Below are 24758 nucleotides of genomic sequence, written 5' to 3'. Positions count from 1 at the left end.
ATCAGATTTAAAGTAGTAATAATAATAATATTGTTATTATTATAAAACAACTTTGCTTTTGGATCAGTAAATCCTTGGGGAAAAACCATAGAAAAAACTCTAACTGGAATTTTAAATAAAACATGAATACTTTTAACATAATTTCAAGAAAAAGATGTGATAGGGTCTCTTTTAGGCTGCTAATGCACTTTTTAGCACTAATTTATACCATTTAGTGGCTGGCATACACAGTAGCTAGCACTTTCTGTATCATTAACAACTAAAAGTATTTTTCTTAATATCTCTTCAGTTTGAATAATAGAGATCTTAAACTCCAAAAAAAAGCATAACAAAATAACATTGTACTTCTCATGAGGCTATTTAGCCCATCAAAAAGACAGTAAGGTGTAAAGCTGGATTTAATGACAGCTAGCAAATACATATGGATGTTAAATTATAAAGCAAGGTTAAAATCTGACATCTCCACTCCCATGGCCTACTAGAAAGGGTTGGAAATGTACCCATGGACAAAGCACAACAGACTTGTTTCTTTTGCATCCCTCTACCTAAATGGATTTAGGGAGAAAGCCTACACCACCCACCTCTAAGCAATGAACATTAATGAAAGGCTTTCAATTATCTGTCACTTGTATATCATTCATCTAGAGGAAAAAAGCAGTGACTTCATTCTCAACCAACCTTTAAAAAAGAAGTGTGCTTATTGTATCTTTCTGTACTCTTGTTACGCAAACCTGGTACAGATTAACAATCTTTGTTCAATCATCTTTACTTATTAAGTTTTAAAAAACCAAGAGAGTATGTTCAATAAGTGCCTGCTTTGCTGCTGTGAACAAAAAGATTGACAATATTTGCACCCCAAGAGGGCAACCTATGAATTAACAGCTTTAAACTACCTTGATCCAATGTGTCTTCCATTTCTTGGAATCTTACTCTTCTCTTTGTTTGCTTTTGCTGGACTTGAGCAATTGTTTTTCCATCCCTGTCATCTCTCTTCTTTAGTATAGACACCAATCCTTCCACTGGGGCAATCTATCAGGAAAGTCAGTGAGTGGCACAAGAGATGTTAAATAGAGCTCATGCTTCGATTTCTCACAGTGACTCAGGGAGGACACAAGCTAAACAGTTAATAAATGGTTTCCAGTCTACTTTTCTTAAACATTGCAGCACTTGTGAAAGCTCCTTCTTGAAGACATGAAGTCCTGAACACACAGGACAGCTGCAGGGTCATTCTGCTGCTTATTGACACTGCTTGTCCTTAATTGTTATCAAAGTTAAATACACACACATTTACTGCTTGGATTGTACTTTGTGTTCCTTTGTAAGCTCCCATGGGCTGGGGCAGTGGTGAGGCAGATTTGTGTCAAAATCACTATGATCAGAGGGCAATAAGAAGTCAATGACACACTGCTGCTGCCTCTCCAAAGATATAATCCTGCAGAGACCATCAAATACTTACTGTGAGATTAATTTTCCAGCACTGCAATTGGTTCCCCAGGGGGGACAAGCAGCTACAGCAGGGCTACAAAACCAAAGAGAGGGAACACCAGGGAAAAAGAAAGCTCCAGTGCTCTGGATAGATTCCAGCTCCACATTTTAATAAGCTCTCTGGATACAGAAGCAGCTCAAAAATCCTTCCCTACAGGCTGGTCACCCAAACAGCTTGCACAAACAGAAATATGGTCAACAAGTCAATAAAGTACACCTTCTCTTTTCTTTGCTATAGCATTTGGATTAGTTGCAATAATATAAGCTAAGCCATACTGGGATGGCTGAGCAGTCTGTAACTTCCTAGTTATTAATGAAATGAAAGTAGGTGAAGTATCAGGAGAAAAATGCTTTCCTAAGCAAGTAGTTCCTGGTGTGCTAGAAATAAACAGAAATTAAAATAGAAAGTATGTTTAGACATGCCTTTTTTTTTACCTTGTGAGCATCCTTGCCTCAAAAAAAGTCATGATTATTTCTCCCTAGATCTTAGTAGGACTTTTAAAAACTATCTCTATAGATCAGCAGTAGCATTTGTTAAATTGAAAAGTAATATGTACACATTTGTGCTACAGATAAAACATATCACATTTACAACTGAGTTTGTAACTCATCTATTAGACAACCCCAAATGCCTCTAATTTTCACAAAAACTCAAAACCCCCCAGCTTTCCAAGTAATACTGTAGTTGCAGACAAGTGACCGCTTAAGTCTATTGATAACATAAGTTAGAGACCACTCATAAAAACTTGTTTGCATTGCAGTTCCAAGAGCTGTAGATAACCAAAAAACAAACGACTTCATAACTTATGTCCTTAAGCTTGCCTCATGCTACGAGCTTATATAATGCATCGATGCATGCTGTAGTCAGAGAGACGGTGCATTGCACACAGCCAGAGACAGGCACAATCCAATAGGCACTGGAGCAGCCTTGGCCTTTGCAACATTTAACTGAGAAATGTGGCAATTACACTTGCAGGTCTCTGGTCTGGGAGTATTTTATAGCTCTTGAATGGACAAATAATGTTCCCCTGCACAGCTCAGAGCTGGGCACTGTGGGTGTATGCCTACAGTCTAATAACTTCTCCAAAATCACAACTGAGAGGATAAAGTTGATCTCTGCCACGTTACCACTTTTGATACTCACTTTTCCTTCTGATTATCTGCTCAAGAGCTTGAATGGATTATTTAATGAAACAATGCAAGGAATTGCTTGGAAAGTAGTGAAAGGGTGGAGGCGGTGGAAATGAATTAAGTCAACATCCACAGGACTAGTAGTTGGCACAAATGACCCAGAAATAATAGTCTGCAAGTGTCTCATCACAACAGACGAGTGCACTGAGGTGAAGCTTCTACTGGTAATGTTAAATTGGCCTTGCAAAACTGCCACGAAAATTTAACAGGCCAGCAGAAAAATCAACACTTATGTTTCCTTGTTGTGACAAGGAAGGGGGATTATGTAGGAGCGCTTTAATTTGACTTATTTATTTGGAAGGGTGGAGATGAAATGATATCCTTTAGAAAAGTAGATTATTTTAAGCTTCTGCTTACAGCATTGCTTTCATAAAAGAGGATCAATAGCTCCTCCCACACCACCCACACAGCAGACTGGCTGCTGCCTAGAATGCTTATTCCCAAATGGCTTGGACTGCACAAGGTGGCAATGTCACCCAGAGATGGCAGGGCATTCCTACCAGTCTGCCCGCACATTAGATGTGGTGGTCTGTTCTGCAAGTTGTCATTCCAACCTGAGGCACTTCATTGTTGCTGTTGGCTCTTGGTCATTTCTGAATGACAGTGCCACAAACTCAGGTCTTCTCCAAGCTTAAAACCAGAGGGCTATCCTTGACAGGATTATGTGGAAATGTGTTTCAGTAATTACAGTTACATAAAAGGCTTTGTGGAGGAAAGTCTTGCTACAATGAGGCTCATTTACTTTCCCTGTCAGCCTACATGGCTACATTTCAGAATTTATTTTAAATGTATAAAGAACTAATTTGACACAGCACAGGTTTCTCTATTCTGAACATCCTCTTTTGCTTAAAAAGCAAGTGCTTTTGATTTTGCAATAAAATCAGTGTGGCTAGTGTTACTCCCCTACCCCAACAAAAGCCACAAACTGTACTTTGAAAAATGGCCCCTTTACATGACATGTAACTCATACCTAGAATAGAATCATAGACTATGCTGAGTTGGAAGGGACCCACAAGGATCATTGAAGTCCAGCTCAGCCCTGCACAGGACAGCCCAAGAGTCACACCATGTGCCCAAGTGCATTGTCCAAGCGCTTCTTGAGCTCTGTCAGGCTGGTGCTGTGACCACTTCCCTGGGGAGCCTGTTCCAGCGCCCAGCCACCCTCTGGGTGAAGAGCCTTTTCCTGATATCCAACCTAAACTTCTCCTGATTCAGCTCCATGCCATGACTATACTTCATCTTCCATACTTCATCTGCCTTTGAATTTCACGAGTTACGCAGTTAAGGTTTTTTGTCTTTGTCTGCAATATACAAAGTGATTATATTAGATCCACCTTCCACTAATTAAACACCCAAGGAGAAGGACTTAGCTGCCATACAAGACAAAGTTTTACATGCCAGTCTTCAGGAGGCAGGAGGAATTAAAAAAGGCAGAATATATTATTTAAATAAGTTAACGAGGGAACTGTGGTTAATACAGTTGACCACAAGTCAAGCAGAGGGTTGAGTTGAACCACTGAAAAATACAGGCTTGCACCAGACTGCTCTGCAAATGGCTCTTACATGAAAGAGGACCCTATTGAAACATCAGATATTTTTTTAATTCTAAGATGGATAATTAACAAAAGATGGTCTTAGAGCATCTATGTAACTGAGCTTACTCAGTCAGCTCTGCTGGCCTTCACAAAATCTTTTGACTGGAGCCTTTATAATCACTGTACAGGAACTGAAAGTGGCATGCAGATGTGTGGTGGCATTTTCAAACAGGCAAAAAAGAAAGCAGCAATGACTGTTGGTTAATTGAAACTCTGTTAAATAAAGTTTTTCTCTTTTCCCCACCATTAGCCAAAAGCAAATCTGCTTCAATGAAAGTTTTTACACTTTTCAGATAAATTTTAATAACCAGGTTGCAAAATCAGAAAAAATAAACTTAAACTCAAATCACCTGTCTCTTCTATGTTTAAAACAGCATTTGCTAATAAAATATCAAAAAGCTTCTTACACTGTGCTTATTTTCAACAAATATTATGTGTGTGTATATATATATATATGTAAACATACTGGACAAAACTATGTAAATAAGGCCTTGTACTTCAAGTTCTTAGAGAAAACAGATTGAACTTGACAATTAGAATTAATTGTCCCATAGAGACATAAATAACAACCCCAAGATGAAGGCACTACAAACTGGGAACTAGGAAGAAGAGCTCATTATATGAAGTGTTTTGGTCTGAATGCAGAGAACCACTCAAGAAGTTTCATTTGTGTATTCTTCTGTGGGCTGTATTCCTTATTCAGTTACTTGGCAAAGAACTATAATTTTATTACAAGCAATACCAGATTTTTTAAAGCAGTAATCCACAAAATGACAAAACACAAGACTGCCCTGTGTTGCAATAAAAGCAGCAGACAAATCCCTTTGCTAATAAAATACATTAGATATGTGAGTAATTTGAGTTTGAAAAGGAGCTAGCTTAGCAGATTCAGTATTCATACCACAGCTACAGACAGTAACTATTTTTCCTGCTGATAACACTTGCCATGCAAGTACCTGAGCTCCTTGATACAGCAACAAATCCCCCAGATACGGTGTAAGCACTTCACATGGAAGCACAGTTCTTGCAAACTCAAAGCTACAGGACCTAAGCCAGACAAGAGAACAGGGGATCCAAAACATTGGCTCCAAACCTAGTACAGATAGGTGGAGACTTCATTTCATGGTATACAAACTGCCATCCAAAAACTTTGTTTTGGTAGACAGTCTCACTATCTTTGCTTTCTAAAAAGAGTTTTCCAATTACAATTTTCTAATAAGGAAGAACTTTAAGATTTTACTCACTTCCCTGGCACTCACATAAAAAGTTTATGCTATAACCTTTTATTTTATATGGCAAAATAGAACTTTACTGAGGTTAAAATTTGTTTTGCCAGTGGTGTGTCATTTCATTCTCATAGAAATGATAGCAAAGATATTTAAGAAGAGCTATATACTTCTGATATCTGTTGCTGCCAACTGCTGACTGTGCTTCAAAGCTCTTCGTTAGCTGTATGAATCTTGTTTCTATAAAATGACTGTGGTTTTCCATCATTTGCATGATGTTGTACGTGGTTTGTAGTAGTGAAGAAATACTCAGTATAAGGGCCTGTACAATATGAAAACTACTATTTCAGTTTTGCAATTATTTAAATCCACAGTCAGAATCTGGTGTATTTTCACTCCTGTAATTAGTTATTGTAAATTATAAACTAAAAGAAAGTGACAAAGTATCTAAATTAGAAAACTACATGAAATGATTCTTAGATCTCAATATGGAGCCAAGCAAAACTTCCTAACTGTAAATACATACACAGGTATCCACCCTTCCCCATTTTCAATAAATTATTATTACATGCCAATTGAAGAGCGTTAATGAAATTTTGTCTTACCATATGGGTTTTGTCCCCAGGTTATTTCAAAATTATCTTTACTTCCACCTTCCGTTCTAATTTGTTTGTGGCAGTTTTGTAAATACTCACTCCATGACAAGTTTTATCGCAGTCAAATTGATTATTCTTTTCTTTTTTATTGCCATGTTGGTACATTTCATGTGATTAATTTCATTTCAGTCATGTGGTTACCAATGTATTTTCTAGATAACTCATTAACAACCACTGTATGAGAACACTGTTATCTTCTTAGGTTGCCATAGCCTGAACAATGCAATTTCAAAGCCTTCAAGAGGACAAGAAAGGAAGAAGTGCTACAGCTGGGTGCAAAGATCGGCCTTCTTGTCAAAACTTCAGTGCAATCTTATTTTAGCACTAAAACAGAACAAGAACAATGCTGCTTTCTCAGGGGTGCCAAACTCTTTCAAATACGTCTTCCAAGAAAGCTGTAGGTGTTCACCCCTTCTGAAAACCAACCCCTAGGCTACTGATGGGTGGTAAGATTAATTGGAAAAACATAATATAAGTATATAGTGAAACATTATAAACTGGTGTGCTTAACTCACTCTGCTGCACCTAGAAATTTCATGTATTGCGAAACAACCCCAGATGCTGCATATTACAAATTTTAATTGGTACTGACATTAATCCTTCTTCTCTTCTCCCATTTAAGCCCCTTGACTCACACAAAACTCAGGCCTCTTGCTAAGAATGATTTAAGTGGCCTCTCACCAACGCAGCCAACATTATGCCTTATATGGCCAGAAAAAGTTCTACAGAAAAATTCAAGGTACTTTTTCCTCTGCAGAGACTCAACTCTGCCATCAGAGTACTGGCAGTCCCAGCACCAGGAGAGCAAACCAGAGTTGAAATTAGATGCCCTGTAAAGCATCATCATCAGTCACAGGGACAATCAATACAAGCATAATTTTTCTAACAGTATCAATACGCTGCTTCCTATCCCATCCTCTGAAACACAAATGACATAAACACAGCTTTTTAAAAATAGATGCTATTGGATTAATTTAGGCTTTATCTATGTGAAACAGAACAGTATTCCTCTGCTAAAATGCTGAACTTTCAGTGGGCTCAAAATAAATTTAATACTGAGGGATGATACTTAAATTTCTCTTCTGTTATACGTGTATACAGGCTTAGCACAGACTGTCAGCAAAACACTCTTTTTCAAAACCACCCTCTAAGTGAACACAAGCCAATGGATTTAGCTGAAAATTTGGGATACGTGTATTAACATGTATGTGCACTTCCACATCTGCTTGTGTACAGCTTTGTGCACATGGCTGTCAGTCCTGGTATGTGGCATGCTTCCTGAGAGCCCACAAAAAGACAAGAAGCATGATCTTGGAAAGGACGAAAGAAACTGTTTAGGTGGGGAGAAAACCCAAAACGCTCTATTTTCAGCTCTGGAGACTTTACCAAACATGTAATAACATCAGCATCAACCTGCAATATTTAGTTCCCTGCTTGGCCACTGTCCCTGAGCAATTGTGGGGGCTCTTGGTCTCTGTGCATTAGCTTGATCTATAGAGAAGTACTGTAACTTTATTGCCAAGGGATAGTCTATTGTTAAATACCTTAAAACTGGAGAAGAACTAAGAAGATATCTTTATACAAGTCTTCCCCCTTCAGCATCTGAAATAACATCATTTCACAATAAACTCATTTTTTCATTAAAAAAAAAAAGCTCTTAAGGTCCCATGGATGCAAATGCAGCAAAACCAGAAGACAAATAAAGCAAAGATGTCATCGTTACACTCTCCAAAGAAGTCCCAAAGCAATAAATCTTCTCTATTTTCAGAAGAGCAATTTAGCCTCTGAAGCACTCACCCTTGTTACAGGCCTATCAGCAGTGCTTAACAAAGGTGGGTTCAGGGTTAGAAGCTCTTTAGCTTGGGTTGAACAACAGATCTGCTTAAACTTGACAAAATTAGAAGCCCATTCATTCATATACAGAATTTATACATATGTAGTTCTCACTTATATGGAATAGGCACAAAAAAGCAAACTTTGTTCTATGCATAGAAATGAACGATGGTGCATCATAGGCACTATGTAGATCTCTGACACAAAATTTGATTTATAGGAATTGTGAGAACATCTCTTAACAGCCTCTGTCAGAATAAAAAAAAATTAAACCCCCCAGGTATCACACTTATATATAAGATCAATCTAATTTTTAGAAACACAGTGCACTGCTAGTCAAGAAGGAGAAAGAGGCAAAATGAAATTTTTTTATGAGTAACTCAGAACAACTAAATAAGTATAGAATTCAATTTGAAAAAGTGATACATAAAGGAATATTTAACACTTTTTGAAGTTGTCAATATCTAAAATATTTTAACTGAGATAAACATGAAAGATTTTATAGGATTCACAACATTTACCTCAGTAATCTCTATCCTTCTTGTAAGTTCATCAAGAGAAGAAAAGCTGTCATCTAGTGATAAAGCTTCCAGGGAGTTGTAAGACGCTCGTTCAGGTGAAATATCTGGAACAGTGTCAAAGTCCTCTTGGTTTGCTAAGTTTGCAGATTCTTCAGTGTCTATTATGTTACCATTCAAAAATCTGAGAAATAAATCTTCTTGTTCTTCATTACTGACCCTCTCCTCCTGTCCTGCTGCTCTCTGTATTTCCTCACACACTCGTGAATGGGCAGTATTCTCATGCTCAGACACTTTATTACACCCAGAGCATTCATCTGATGCAGTTCTGTGCCATGAAGACTTTTCATCATCATCATCAGGCTCTATCTGTTGCTGCTTTACATCACTGTTTCCAAGCTGGTCACTAGCAATTTCTGAAGACCCAGCAGCATGTTTTGATCTGAGCAGACTTCTATCAGCTGGCACATCTTTATCAGAAGGAACCAAATTAGTAGGTACATAATCAGCATCTGTTAAATCCAAAGCATCTACCATTGGCTCAAGAGGGAGTTTCACTCCAGGCTCCCCAGCCCCTTCTGTTTTCACTGCATCCTTGGAGAGCTGTGTTTCCCTCAGCCGCAGACTGCTCTCTTTACCGGCATCCCCAGATGATAAACAGCCTGAAGAAGGCCTGCCCACTGTCCCTGTGGACTGGGTGTGTGGCTTCAATGTTGATTCAGCACTGCAGTGCTGCTCCTCCATGTGGTCCTTTCCTGTAGCTACCCGAAGACTCGCTGCCTCTGTCTGTCCCTCAGTTTTGTTTTCACCTGGGCAAACAGTGCTCAGCTGTTTATCTTCTTTCTTTGGTCCAGCGCCAGGGTAAGTTTCAGTACCTAAGTGCAATAGGAAAAGCAGTTCCAGAGTTTTTAAATGATTCAAAGCATCAGCCCAGGGGGGAAAGAGTATACTGTGATTTGATAACATTGTAACCTAATGCTTCAAAATGCACTCCCATAAAGGGCAGGTATTTTATGCTCCAGTGAGGATAACTTTTGTTAGTAGTCTCTGACTCCTGATTCAGGAAAAAAAAAAAAGTATTTGCACACATTTTTGCAGGCAAAGCACATGATTTAGTGTCCTTCTGAAAAAAGTTGCTCCCAATATGTGAGTATTTTTCTGAACAGTCACTTTTCTTCTAATGGATATTTTACGTGAGTCATCTCATAGAGGCCTGGAGTTCAGGCAAATGCATTTAATTACAGAAAGCTGTATCTTGATGCCAGTGTATCTCTCACATAGGGAGATATTTACATTTCCTTTAAAGAAGCTGAAATCATACTAATTTAATAAATTTTAAATTCACAGATCACTAGCTCCTTTGGTTAACACTAAATTAAATAGAAATTACATTTCCCATAAATGGACAACATAAAAAGATGTTGCTTTTTGGATCAGTATGTTAATTTACATATTAAAAATGCAATTTGATGCAACTTATTTCTGTATTCATATTTACAATATATATGAAAATTATATTTTCTTATCTGAAATTTCAGAGATGCACAAGGAGTTCCTCATAGGCTGTGAATTCACCTACTATTGGCATGATCTGCTGATGAAGGACTAGATGTTAGCTCAAATTGTCTAGAAAATTATTAGATATTAACCATTACAAGAAACTCGAAGTCAAGACTCTTGTTTTTAGGCTTATGAAGAGAGAAAGGGACTGTTAATTTAAATATCAAAGTAAGCTAGCAATGACAGAAACTGCCTTTTATTCCATACTTAAATAAAAACTAAGTTAAGACTATGTTATAATAGGACTACTGTTGCAGTAATAGTAATAACCTCAAACAACAAATTAATAACTTTAAACACTAATGTGCATTTTTTGGTCATAGTGAAGAGCAGAAAGGTCTTATGAATAGATTAATGAAGATATCAAACAATGCCCTTTTTAACTGAGCTCTCACAAGAATGACTGAAGATGTCTATGCCAATTTCATCCTTCCTCACCTGTTAAAACCCCACTTAATATGTGAGCAATTTCCCAAACTTGTTACATGAAATAGTAACATTTCTTAAAATAAACGTTTGCATTAATTCACTGTACTGGACAATTTTATTAAATTCCAAACTACCCCCCTTTTAATGGATAATGAAATTCAAGGTAGCACGAAAAAGACAGACTTGAAAATTGAAAAAAAATATTCAAGCAAATCAAAATATGGAAAAAGTATCAGAAAGACATTAACAGAAGGCAAGAGTACAAGGAACCTAACTTCTGTAAAACACTGAAAGAAGAAATAGGTGTGAGACAGGGACTTTTTAAAAATTAGACACAGATGAGTAGATAGCTCAAGGGATTTGTAACAAGATACTGAGCCCTTCACATACAGGTCATGAGTTCAAACACAGCCTGGATTATTGGTACAAGATTTTGTTACCATCTGTCAATTTTTCCTAGTGGATACATTCACATTACAACAGGCATCTTTGTTGGTGGCCCCAACTGCAACAAAGATTAAATGGAATTGGAAATTAAATCAGATTCTTTACGGTGAAAGGTGTCCCCTGAGTTCAGGACATTGTTGCTCAGAAAGTAATAAATGATCCTAGCACTGTTATCTAACCACAGATGTACAAGAACTGGGATGCAGTGATCATGCACATCAAGTTTTCAGCAGTGTTCAATATTTACAACTACTTCAGACAACCCATGCCCACTAAAGACTGAAGGCAAGCTAAGACAAATACTTGAAGACTTAATTAGAAAAGATGCCTTTGCCTATACTAAGTTAACTGAAGACATACCCACCAGGGGAAGCAATTTTTACGTGACTGACAGGTACAACAAAGTGTCTACCGAAAATTTTTTAGCAGCAAAAGCATTTATGGTCATTTAAAAAAATGATTCTTTTTTTTTTCCCCCCCCAACAGAGTTGCATTAGAATCAACACGTGCTTTGTTCATCACAGAAACCCGTAGGCACCACTTGGTCCTGTTAATCCAAGACAGCCTAGCAGACAGAGTACTGATCTACAGCAATCTACTAATGGAGAATTCACACTTCCCCATCTTTTTCCTTTTTCCCAATTAAAAACAAATCCCATAGGACCTAAAACAAAACAGGGCATAAAGAATTCCTCCCCACCTTGGAAACAGGTCTGTATGTACACACTGCAAATTTATGCTAAGGGTTTTGTTAAATTCAGTATTTCACTAGAAAAGTCTTCATGAAATACATTAATTTAGTTAATGCTAAGGCTATTAAGGCTTTCAGTCAGAAACTGAAGAAATTCATGGGTAAAGGATGTAATAAATCTCATGTTTTAATATACACACACACATAGCTTTAAGGGCCAAATTCTCTGTTGGTAGATTCAGAGTGAAAATCTGCCAGAAAGTAAAATGCAATAGAACAGACCATTCACAACGCTTGCTCAGAAGGGCAGAAAACTAATTTAGGTACTGTCCCAGGAATCCTGACTGGATGACTTCTTATGAAGCTGTTTCTTGGTTGCTGTATCCCCAGGAGAGAGGAATTGTGAATTCTTAGGATCAATTGCCTATAGAGGCTCAAACAATGTTCCCATATACCTTCAGCAGATCAATGGAGTAATTTTTGCTTTAGATTAGCAGGGAAGTTTGATTTCACTTCAAAGATGCTACTATAGTGCAGTGCAACAACCTCTACAATATAATATAGATATTGCTACAATTCGTTTTATATATTCTTATTGATAATTGCTACATACATTCTTATTTAATATGAATCCATATGAAGGCCAGTTCTCAAAACTCTTGAGAGTTTCCTTTTCCTGTCTTACTGTAAGTCAGACTTCTACTACTAGCAGCTAAATGAGTTAAGTTGCTCTTCCTGTGGTTTGGCAGATACATATATAAGAAAAGTAATAGTTTACACATTTACTTCTCATTTTTAATTTCATTTTTCTTTTTTTTTTTTTTAGACAAAAAACCCACCCAAAAAGCAGAAGTCAAGCATTCTAAGTTTTCAGTGAGAAGGCCCATGCATTTAGGCTACTGTTGAAAAGGTTAAATATTAGGAACTGTAAGTTTATTATAATATAGGATTCTGCTTGGGTTGAGGCAAAATCAAGAGGCAGCCCCAAATGGTCATATTGCTTCTAGTCCTGAGCTGGATCACTAGGGCACAGCTTGTTACCTGAATGTTATTTCAGATTATGAATCACCTTTGTCAAATTTCTGTACTGGTTGATACTGATGCCTTCCCTACCCAAATCCTTCTAACTGCAACAAAACCCATTCATCCCCACGCTACTGATGCATTGACACTGAGGGGCAGCAGTAGCTAATGACCACATGCTGCCTGAACAGCTGCTCATGCTTGTCAGGGAGAGAATTCATTGCTTCCTCAACAATGCACTAATCTTGTGAAAAGCATCTTTTGCAAATCTCAACCACTTAAACTTGGGTTAGGGTGGAAATATTCCTATCTTTGTATTGAAAGTACTTAGCACTACTGAAAAATTCTCAGCAGAACTGCTTTTTATTGGATGACATAGCTTTATTAATTTACCAACATTTCACAGTGTTGGGAAAGATGGAACAGGAAAACCTTGGAAATATGATTGCCTGACAAAAGATTTTGGGAATATGAAAACTACAGGCAACATCGAAATGAAAGCCACTTTTGAAATACCAGGTCTTAGTTACTGAACAACTAGAAAACAATGGTATGGCCACTGAAGTAATCCCCTCTTGATGAAACAATACCCTCTGCTTGCAAACAGGTCCAAGGGTCAGAGCAGACCCTACTAGCTCAGCAGAAGGGGTCCAAAGAGTAGTTTTTAGAAGTTAAGATGTAACACTCTATGGTAATATAAGGACTCTTATAGGCTGTATGTAAATGCTATAGGATTTGTATCTTGTATTAGATTGGTTAGTGACAATTAGAATATTCAGTACAGAAGATGATTTATTGTATTGTAACCAGGACTTCAGACATTCTGATTCTGATTCTCTCTTCTCTATTCCTCTCTTCCACTTCTACTCTTACTTCCACTCTTGCTCTAACACCCTCTCTCTCTCTCTCACCTGCTTACTCTCTTGGGCCTGCTCAGAGCTGAGTCTAGCAGCTCTGAGCAGTGCCCCAATACCCACGCCCTTTACAATAAACCGACTGTGTCCCAAGACCTGCCTATAGAGATATCCATCCGTCTACGTCCGTCCGACTCATCAGTAACCTACACACAGGAACCCAAAGATTTTGACGAAACTTTGACAAGATTTACATTAAGAGAAAGGCATGAAAAAATCCATTTACACCATTAATTCCTTCCACATTAAGTCAAGATGTTGTACTAAAGTATTTCGACATTGAAACAGAATGCTCCTGAATTTAGAACATTCAAATGTTCAGAAATTCTGCTCCAGAAAGCTTTTGTTCCCACTTGGAATAAAATCAGAGGAAAAATTGTAATAATCTAATTTTTCCCATGGGAAATTCCAACCATCCAAAAATAAAAAGCACTGTGTTCTTTTGATCTGCTTTCTGAGCTGTAGAACATGTTTGTTTAATGTTTCTAATGTTTTATATTTAGTTAGGTTACAAGAATAAAGGTGGACAAAAAGCAGTATAGGGGTCATGGCAAAAGAGGATGGATATAAGGAGGATCCACACATGTAGAGAACTGTGACTCTGTGTCTTCATTAATTTCTGATTCTCCTGAACATCCTGGCTGATATACACTTGTACGATAGTTTAGGTTGAAAGGGACCTCCTAGGATCACTTAGGCCAGTTCTCATCTTATGAGGAATTTAGCTGTTTTTGAGGAAAGGTACTCAGGCCAATTTTGGCAACTGGAATATGGCAAAAAACCTGAAACTTTTTGCTCAGAGAGAGGAAAGATAAAGCACAGCCTGGCTGTCTACCAATATTCTTTCCCTCTCTGTCTCCATTTTAACAATTCATTAATTTTTAAATGTTTCATAAGAACCCAAAGATTCTAACAAATTACTCTAACGAAACGGCCACTGCCCCAAGGCAGAAAAAGGAAAATGAGGCTGATATAAAAGGATGCACTGAAAACAATTAACTGAATGATTTTCTCTTCAAGACCCCCCAAAGGCTTCATAGCTTACTGTGTTGTTTCAGAAAAATGCATCTCAAAATCAGCACACTGCATGTAACTTAAAATTGTTACTAATGTTCAATTGCCACACCTCAGAACGTTTGTCATCAGGCTGATTACCTCGTATGTATTTGTATATATACAAATTATGCATCTTATCTCTAGTTTTACACAATTTTGTAGCTTATGTAAGCTGCTATAAATGCATGCACATTTAAGACTTTTTTTGATGGAGGCTAAAATTACTTCACAATTCTGAATATCAATGACTAATTAAAACTGCATTATTTACCCATTGTGCTGAGAAAAAAAAATTTCATCCATTTGTGCATCTGCAGAAATCCAACAAATGCTGTAGCTTCAAATGGAATAGCTTCATTGTATATATAGGAATATGTCATTACAGTGTAATATTTAAAACAAATTATGCACATATACATACATACACAAATACCTGATTTAAAAGCAGTAGCTTCTCTTTCCTTTAAGTTTCTGGATTCCATTAACTGAGACAAACAACTGCTTTCCCATGTATTTTCTGCGGCTACTAGCTGTAAAATATGATAGTATTGCCTGTAATTTTTGGAATTAAACAGGAATGCTGTGACTTTTTGAGACATTCAAACTTCAAAAAGCCTCTAAACTTGAAAAGTTTTATCTAATATTTAAAATATATTTATTGCCAAATTTTGACAAAGCAGAATTCAATTAAACGGCTGCTTACCTTACGTTTGGATGCCTGTGGCCTGCAGCAATAAAGGAAAAAAGAATAAATTAAACAACCTAGTGGCAACATTCTTCATAATAAATGTAATTGAAATCTTAGAAACCTTTGCTCTGCTCTAAAATTAGCATAGAACTTTTCTTCCATTGAAAGTGTCAGCCTGCTAGCATACTTTCAAGCACAAATCTGTACTTGCATGAATATCATCAGAAGACCAATTAGCCCTAGCATTGTTCCACCTAATTGGGAAAGCAGTTGGAAGAAAATTTACTGCAACATATCAAGCAATGTAAATTCCTGTAAAAGGTTATGCTCAGAAGAAACTCTATCAACTTTAAAAGTCATGTAAGGACTTGATATCTACTACTATTTAAAATACTGATCACTATAAGAGAGATTGAGGAATGACACACCCCCCACAAAAATCTATTTCACTCTCCACAGACTGGGACATTTTCTGGGTTCTGTAAGGTACAGCAGCTCTCACCGACTCCATTCAGATTCACAGGTGAATCAACACTGCTCACAGTCAGTGTAGACTTTGCCAGCTGGATAGAGATTCATGCACAATGTGATTTATCACACACAATCTGTCTTGCAGTTTTTCATACAGCAATGAAGGTAATATGTGGAGCATTTTATTTAAAGCTACTGAAAAAAAACTGGAGAGACAAGGGAAAGGTACTGATGTCCATATTCTCTAACAAAAACTTCAAAAAGTTACATTGACTTTTAAATTTTACCATTTAAACTTCAAATAAAGGACACTCAAAACTATCTTTAAAGAGCAAACACGCCCAATATGTTGCTGTAAACCTTGAGTATAAGAAAACATTACATTACTTTCAATTACAAAAGCAAGATGCTCACATTTTCCAAGACCTGCATGTGATTCATTAAAAAATAAAATGTAATTTTAATTAAAAAGTAAATTGAGTTTAAAGCTTAGGGAAAAAACCCTATATGAAACAATAAACGCAAATAGGCTTTTGCCCAGGGAGTTTGAAAGAGTAATAATATTAAATACAGAGCACTAATCATGGCAAATAAACACAAGCCTCAATTTTTATCAAATTGCAGGGTTTCTCAGAACAGGGAATGGTATTTTGTAACTGAAATGAAGGAGTAAGCAGAGTTACTCTCAACAAGGTGACAATCCAGGTGACAACAGGGAGGCGCTGCTCCTTGCAGCATACAAATCACAACAGACTTGAGTGTCAGTCTTTCTGTGAGCTGGCAAGGTCATGTGCAGGCAAATGTAGGCTGAGGCAGCCCTCAGGCACTCAGTGCAATCTCGAGCAGCAGCACACTGCAGGTGCAAACCTGCAGCCACGGTGCTGGACCTGCCCCCTCTTCCTGTGGGAATGCTGGAATACCTTTCCAGGGGCTCCCTCCCAAAGGCATTCAGAATACAAATAAACAATTCCCACCTGGATTGTGGCAGTCAGCAGGGGTGTTTTCAAACTCTGGTACTATCACTCAGAAGAAAAAAATCTGATAGCCACATCATACTCATTATGAACCACAGGAGCATTTTGGCTTTTGTGACATGCAGGTTGACTAAGCCAATGCAAATGTACTACAAAAAGTTCTCTCTCCCCATCTCATTGAGAGCATCTCTCCTGTCACAGTCAGGCCTTTTTTCAGCCTTTCAATGTGGTTAGTTTCCTTATAGCTGTTGGCTGATCATTTTTCAGTGGCAGCTCGTATAATTTTTTCCATCTGTCCCTTAAAATCAATGTCTGGACAGTAGGACATTCACCCACGAAAGAACAGATCTTCTCCTCCTCCTTCCTGATGGCTACAATCCCATATGTGTTACTACCCAGAAAAGCACCCTAGGCACTGCCCACAAGTTTGCTATACTGTGATATACTGATTCAGGAGGCTGATGGATCAGGCAAAGCAGCTATGAACTGAGATTTCATTGTTCAGAATACTGTCCTGCCAGCGAAGTACAGAATCACTGCTTCATGTTAATGCAACCCATAAGAAATTAATAGATATAAAGCATTAAGGAATTGTCCTAAAATGTGGAAGTTTGGGAATAAAATCCTATAGGGTAGGTATGGGTGCTGAAGTCTGAGATGCTGGGCACTTGCATTTCAAAACAATGATTAAACCAGTAGGTATTAGACATGAACACCATCATAAGTTCTACAGTCTCTCTTGTCCTAAATTAACACTATTCAGTTTTCCCTTGGTTGAAATAACAAAACTCAAAACTCCAGTTCTGGAAAACTGATGATTTGCTAAAAACAGTTCAGATCTACTCTTCATACATTCCTCAAACAATATTAAAACAATGTGAAAACTGATGGCAACGAAAATATTTTAGTTACATGTGAGAAAGAACCACCACTTTATAACCAAATTCAAGTCAGCGGGATGCAACTTTTATTTTGACAGTGACTATCCCATACTGGCAAGGAGACAACAGCTGCAGTAACATATTAGTTTGAAAAGTAATAATACTTTCTTATACTCACTGTTGATGTGAAGAGCAAACTCTAGTAAGCTTTTCCAGTTCTTGGCCACTCAGTTCTTTATCTGAATTCCTCAGTGTTGTCACTGGACTGGGAACTGCTGTTTTCCATTTTCTTTCTAAATTAAATCAAAATAATTTTTACTCAAGATATTATAAAAGTAGCATTTGCTTCATATAAAAAAAAACTAGGTGAAACTAATTAATGGAGAAATATTGACAACTTTTCTGTGTATGTTCTACAGTCTTGTTTCAGACTATGCAGAACAGCATCCTATTCTTTTGGAACATACTTTATTTTCATCACATCAGACTCACCAATCCTAACCCAAAAATAAGCTCAAAACAACTGTGGATCAAAGTCTTGATTAGCAGAATAAAGAATTACAAACAATTTGCACCTTTACAATTAAAAGTGTGCAAACAAATCCAAAGCAGGAATACTCTTCTTGTAACAAGCTCAGAGAAATTCTGATATAAATGCTGCTTTTGCTATGTAAATTTTTTAGCCTGGCAATATGCATAACTATTATTTAGAAATGCAAACTAAAGTAAGTTTTTCTCCTACCATATTAGTTTAGCTGGTACTCACCCCACTGTTCCTGTATGGAAGAAAGATTTGCAAGCAGCTGCTCATGATACAGTCGTTCAAGCTGAATGAACTTCATCGCCTTCTCATCTGAATGGAAGGTTAAAGGCAAATGCACGCATACGTGGACATGGTATGACATTTATAATTGGCACCATGTTTGAAAGGGAAGTAATTATACACTTGAAATTTGAAATAAGTGAATCAAAACGAATAATGGCTAGCATCCAGATTTCTGTGCAAGAAAGAAAAAAAACCAGCAGACATGAAAATGGTAGGCAAGAAGTCAAGTAAGTTGAGAAACATTAAAAAAATGAAAATCCTATTCTTTTCAGCAGCTACCTCTTCCCACATGCCTTGAGCACAACGAAAGATTTTTCTAGAAAAGAAATTACTGCAATATTATTATTGATAACTTTACCAAAAAAATGAAATCTCTGGGAAATGAAAAGCAAAACAATGACACAAATACCAGCAGTATCTCTCAAGAAATACAAATATGTGCCAATAACCACGACTAACTGAAAATATGGCTCCTTTCTACTGACTGGCTGGAGACAGTATTAAAACAAGTTCTCCAACTTAAACTTTTGAAAAATACCTGCCCCCCTTTCGACCACTGTATACAACACTGTTGGAATGCTGAGTTTACCTTTTGTCTTCCTGAAGATTCTGCTCACTTTTCTTCTACATGAAGAACTCTTTCCCCTTGCTTAGGGTTATCAGTATATGTACAAAGGTACACTGATAGTCACATATTTTACATCAGTCAGGATAATTCTAGTTCCACCAAGCCTGAGTTGTTAGTTGTGCTGTTTAAAGCTGTTTTACCAGCTATTTGACATGTAATTCTACAATACAATGAGGATAAAAGTACAGTGAATGAGGTTCTTAGTAAAACAGAAAAACCACTTTCCATTATTCATACTAATTAAAACACTGGAGTAATTATTACAAAAACACAACAAGTACTTGTTATTCTTGTTAGCCTCATGCAACAGCATGGCTTATGAATAACAATATTAATGGAAAGAGTATTCCCTGTCTTCAGGAAATCTGTTATTAGAAACAGAATTACAGATCACAGAGAGAGCCTTAGAGGATCACAGCAACAAACCCCGAATTATTGTTAATATGAGGTTCCCCACTGGATGAATTAAAATGTCTGTCATGGATAATTAATACAGTGCAACATGATCAAGTAAGTTCTTTATTAACCTCAGGAAACTGATGGCTGGAGGTACAGTGGAGATATCCTTCATAAATATGTATTATATAGTGGTGTTGAATTCCACACATCAGGTATACATTGCATTAAAAAAATATTTCCTTTGATCACCTTTAAATACAGTGCCTTTAAATTAAAGCAACTTCAATGAAAGAGGAACTGTTTCTACCATGCTGCTTAAATTTTAAATTTACTGTATTTCCCCCTGCACCATAATTCACTACAGAATTTTTCCATGCCTTTAATTTGCGCTGTGCATTTTGGATTTTCTGATGGACACTTCTGAATTAGGATGACCAAAGCAAAATGAAGTATTCTAAGATAGTGATGGATATTTTATTTTATAGATTGCTTTTATAATGTTGAAACAGTTAGTTCTCTGGTTTTATCTACAGGCTAATATAATTTTTCTATGTTTCTTATACCTTGTTATTTAGCCTACTAAACAATAACAATTGCCTATTTGCTATGTTTTGTTTGTAACGAATCACATAATAAAGACATAATCTGTATGCACAAATTCTGTAATACATGGTGCATCTTAGTGAATCACATATACCTTAAGGGCTTACCACTGGCCTCTTCTTTTATTAATCTGATCATTTTCCCTTTAAAGCAAAGAGGAAATCCCAGTCCACCTTTCTAAAATTATAGCTTAACTTTAAGGTTTAATATTATTATTCTCTCACACAATTACTGAAATATATCAGAGTAATTATCAGCACTTCAACTATTACAAGTTTTTGACCAAACTTACTTGCATTATCTAGGAACAAATCAAAATAAACTGAACTATTAAACTGTTCCCAGAAGCAATTACCCATATTTTCCTAAAACAATTTCTCAGATTACCTTGATACGATTTTGACTAATTAGCATTCATCAAATACCCTTTTGCTATTGTTTGCAGGTTGCTGATCTCAGCTCTGTGTGTTTGGTATTTTTATTCCAATCTAGACATTTGTAGTATATACTCTAATCAACTGTTGTGACAATTCCATCATTACTAGTACCCTTTTTGATATAATACATGTCCTAATCTCTAAATTGGACATATTCCCAGTTACTAATACTTAGAGTAGAAGTTACCCTATAAAAACAAAAGGTTCTTTGAAAATATTTTCTTCCTTGTTTATGCTCAGCTAGTAATGATTGCATCAGTACAGCTGTTGGAAATGAATTTATCACTTAATTCACATTCCAGTTGCTTGATTAAGGAGGATTTCCTAGCATATTGTGTATTCACTCATGGGTAAATTATGGTTGTTCACTTCTTTCTAACCCTGACCCACAACATGTTAACAGTAAAGCATTTGCCTTTTATATTTTATCACGCCACAATATTTTAATAATGTGCAACAATTTCTGCAAGTAAAAGGATACATTCCTCCTCTTGAAAATAGGTCTCAGCTATCTGCAAAAGTGAAAAAAAAATTAAGAATCTATAATTTTAATGACATGTAGGATGTAATGTAAACTTTTTATCATAGCTTTAAACATCTGGTTTGCAGGTTCCTATTTAGTCTGGGTAAAATAGGTATGTCCAAACAAAATACATGTATTCCTATTCTAGGAAAAATATTTTAAAAGAGTATCAAACACCAAAGAAATATTAAGTCCTCTCACAAAAAATGGATTTACCCAAATCTTAGTTGGGTTTTATGTTGCTACGACAATAAAAATTATTTCAGAAACAGTTTTAGTTATCCTAATAGAAAGCTTTAAAATGACCTAGAACAGAAGTACTGTTTTTACTGGTACAAGTTCAAGAGTGTGAATTCTGTGCCTGACCAATGTTTCCTTATGTTTGATCAAATTAAGATCATTGCTGTGCTCTCCTGAGTATTACATTGCAACGCGTTAAAACAGACATGGAGGTTTCCTGACTGATGAGAAAAGAACAGTCTTTTGTCTCCCTGTAGACAAAAAATATTTGAGAATTGCAACAATAACTTACTTGTGCTTGTTACAAAACTGTGCAGGCTTTCCTAGAAAGCTGAGGAAACTGACATCTTTGTTTGTAAATGCAATGAAATACAAAAAATATAAACCTCAGAATTATTCCACAGAGCTCTATACTATCATTGACCTTTACAAGCAGCAACTAATCAGTCCTCAGGGACAGCGAATTTTGGCAGCCTTCCTATTTGCCATGCATGGTGAGGCAAGGGCAGAGCTGCAAAATGTGTCCAGGAACTGCAGGTACCCTGATACCAGAACATTCAGGTTGAGGCACCTCATAGATGATACCCCAGTGACTTCTGCGGGAGCACACTAAAATTCAGTCTCAAAATCTTTGGGACATATCAATTTAAGTAGTCATAATATGGAGGGCTTAGATAAGCACTTCTGTAAAAGTCTAAAGATGATTGCTCAAAAAAGACAGCAGCTTGATAGAGGAGTCTAGATTACAAACTGTATTTCCTGGCTCTCAGCCTTACTACTAACCACTAGACCATTCTGAGCCCAGTACCTTCGAAAAACAATGAGTAAGTGACTTTTAAGGTTCTTTATCTGCCTATTTTGTCTGCTGTCCACAATAGCCTCCTAAGGATTTCCGGAGCTGTCAAAGCTCTACCTATGTTTTATATAAAAATACTTCTTAAATTCTGTAACAAGTCCTAAACAAATCAAATTAATCCCATTCAAGACAGGAAAAATAATTGCATCCTATTTTAATTAAAAGTCGACTCTTAGAACAGCCCCTATTATCCCACAGGCTCTATTATCAATACTGACTTCCCACAAACACCACGGATTGTTAGTACTCCAGAACATCTGACAGAGCTCTTGATTTTACGTTGAATTTTGTCATAGAGAATAGAAAGAGAATGTGATAGAAGACTTTTATTTACTAGACTCGGTTTAATGTTACTGTTAGGCTGTATTAGTGATCTGAAATAAAAAAGACTGAAGGTGACAGATTAATTCACTCGAAAGGGAAAAAAGTTCTTAATAGACTACAGGAATGCTAAACTTAAAATCTTTCCCTCTCCCATCACCAATTAAAAAAAAAGGTTATGATCCCCATAAGTTCCATTAGCTTTCTTTCAAACACTCCATTCAAAATACTTGATAATTTTTAGGAAAAACGAGATAGTGTTTGAACACGTTTCATTCTGAATATGCAGATTCTGTTCTCAGTTCTGCCACAGCTCCTGTATGACTTTCAAAAGGTTCTTCCCCTTAGGGTTTGGCTTCCTCATCTGAAAAGCAATAGATTTCACCTCCATCATGTGCAATGGATCTCCCTGATGTTTGTAAAGCATTTTATGTTTTTGCCCTACCTTGTTTTCCAAAAATGACCTTTGTACTGGCTCATGAACAACCACTGAATTTGATGTGGCTAAAAATACAAATTGTTAACCCTAAAGCTAAGCTTCTCGTAAGTTAAGGAAAAGTATCAAAAAGTTCTTGTAAGTTAAGGAAAAGTATCTTCCCTTGAGCATAGATTAGAAAAAATAATTTAAAATTCTCTGTTAAATGTAGATTATCTATAATATGCAATCCTAAAGAGAAACATCTTTCTCCCATAAAACCGCTTATTTGTGTCAAAGAGAAGAAGAATGCAGGACTGTCATTGCAGTTTAGAAGTTTAAAATATTAAAACCATCCAGTTTTCCAAAATAAAGACAATGCAGCTAAGTCAAATCAGACAGCTATAGTTTCTACATATGGCCCACATTAGGTATCACAGCCAAGCAAAAGGTCTTCTAGTCTGCTGTTAGTCTGATACAACTGAACTATAAATTACTACTATCAAGTTCTATCTACATATTTGTTCTGCATCATCACCTCCAGAAAAAAAATCAACATACTGGCCAGTTTGTAAGAAAGATTGCTTTTCAAACCACAGTTTTTCCTTTGGTCTTGCAGGTGTGGCAGCTGTGCTTATATAAAGGTATACACTAAGAAACCTTGAATGCTAACATTAATGCATAAAATTTATGCTAGAAAGAAGTCTGTAACAGTAAAAACAATTCCAGATTTAAAATGTTATTTCGGTATCTGTTGTCCTGTAAATATACCAGTGTCTTACAAACCTTATTCAAGGTATATTAAAGAGTGATTTTCCAAAATCTTCCTGCCAAACGAATTTCCCATTTGGGGAATTAGAAACCCATCCTTAAGAGTTTCCTTTAACTACAGAATGTACAAGGCAATTTATAATTTAACAAATATTAGAAGATCTTAGAGGAGATATTTGCCTTGACCATCTGTTGTGCATCAAAATATCCTGTCCAGATATGAGTATTGGCACAAACTGCATTTATGCATATTTTTCCTAATGAATAAAGGTCTCAAATAAAAATAAAATTGGGTGCAGCACCCCAAAATCACAGAAAGTACCTGATGGAGACACAGAGGCAGTATCTTTGAATCCATCTGCTCAACCTCTTCACGGAGCAAAGAGAAAAGAGACTGCAACGTTTGCTTTTGTTCTTTTGGATGAAAGTTTTCCTTTACTTCAACAGCACCTTCAGCCTGCACAAAATCTGCATCTGTAATAAAAGTATTTTCCTCCTGGATTGCTGTGGTTCCCACTGTAGAAACTCCTTTAAAAAGGACAAATACTAACGTTAGGATTAAAAAAAAATACATCAAGTTGCTTTTTTTAGGAAATTTCAATATGAACGTTATGAATAAAATCGTAGTATAATACTGGCCTTGTCAAAATTAGTTGTGACAGGTCTGTCTCACTGTCAGCTCACCTACCTGACAGAACACAGTAACATACATCAGATATATGTCTATACTTTTAACTGGGACCCTGCTTTTACTTACGGGGGAAAAAAAAATCAAAACACTTAGACTGAAAGCGTTCCACAAAGTTACTAGTAAGAGACCAGGATGACCTAAAAGTTGTTGAGAATGCAGTTTTGCTCAAAAAGGGCAAATAGCAGGTAGGTGAGGACAGTGTGAATGAGATTCTCAGTTTGCCTCTTTGCTCCTGCCAAAGACCTCATATAAGAAGGTGTCCTGGGGGTGGAGAGACAAGGAAGGAAGGACAATTTGACCAGTTCTTGTTCTTCAGATGATAACACAGTGACTCCTCACAGTAACAACAGGATCTTAAAGGACTGTTGGGGTTTTAGTTTAGTCTTAGTTTTTTTCCTGTTAAAGGAATT

At 36.7% G+C, this 24758-nt stretch overlaps 1 protein-coding gene across 6 annotated transcripts in view; it reads right to left on the bottom strand.

Annotated features, from left to right (window-relative positions):
* The window catches only part of CNST (consortin, connexin sorting protein), a 49718-nt gene that overhangs the window by 3319 nt on the left and 21641 nt on the right, over positions 1–24758 (bottom strand). For 5 of the 6 annotated variants that reach the window (XM_042023031.1, XM_042023033.1, XM_042023032.1 and 2 more), the window contains 8 exons: positions 23980–24185; positions 21013–21043; positions 18405–18491; positions 17817–17931; positions 15328–15349; positions 15058–15154; positions 8508–9379; positions 894–1029 (listed from right to left, as the gene is read on the bottom strand). In XM_042023031.1, the coding sequence (XP_041878965.1) occupies positions 894–1029; positions 8508–9379; positions 15058–15154; positions 15328–15349; positions 17817–17931; positions 18405–18491; positions 21013–21043; positions 23980–24185 (1566 nt within the window). The remainder of the gene's footprint in view (positions 1–893; positions 1030–8507; positions 9380–15057; positions 15155–15327; positions 15350–17816; positions 17932–18404; positions 18492–21012; positions 21044–23979; positions 24186–24758) is intronic. The other variant, XM_042023036.1, reaches the window with a different exon arrangement.

The sequence above is a fragment of the Corvus kubaryi genome, unplaced genomic scaffold (assembly GCF_017639235.1).
Source record: "Corvus kubaryi isolate FWS band 111438036 unplaced genomic scaffold, C.kubaryi_AGA036_p1.0 37232, whole genome shotgun sequence".
NCBI lineage: Eukaryota > Metazoa > Chordata > Aves > Passeriformes > Corvidae > Corvus > Corvus kubaryi.
This window is presented reverse-complemented; position numbering and strand designations above follow the sequence as displayed.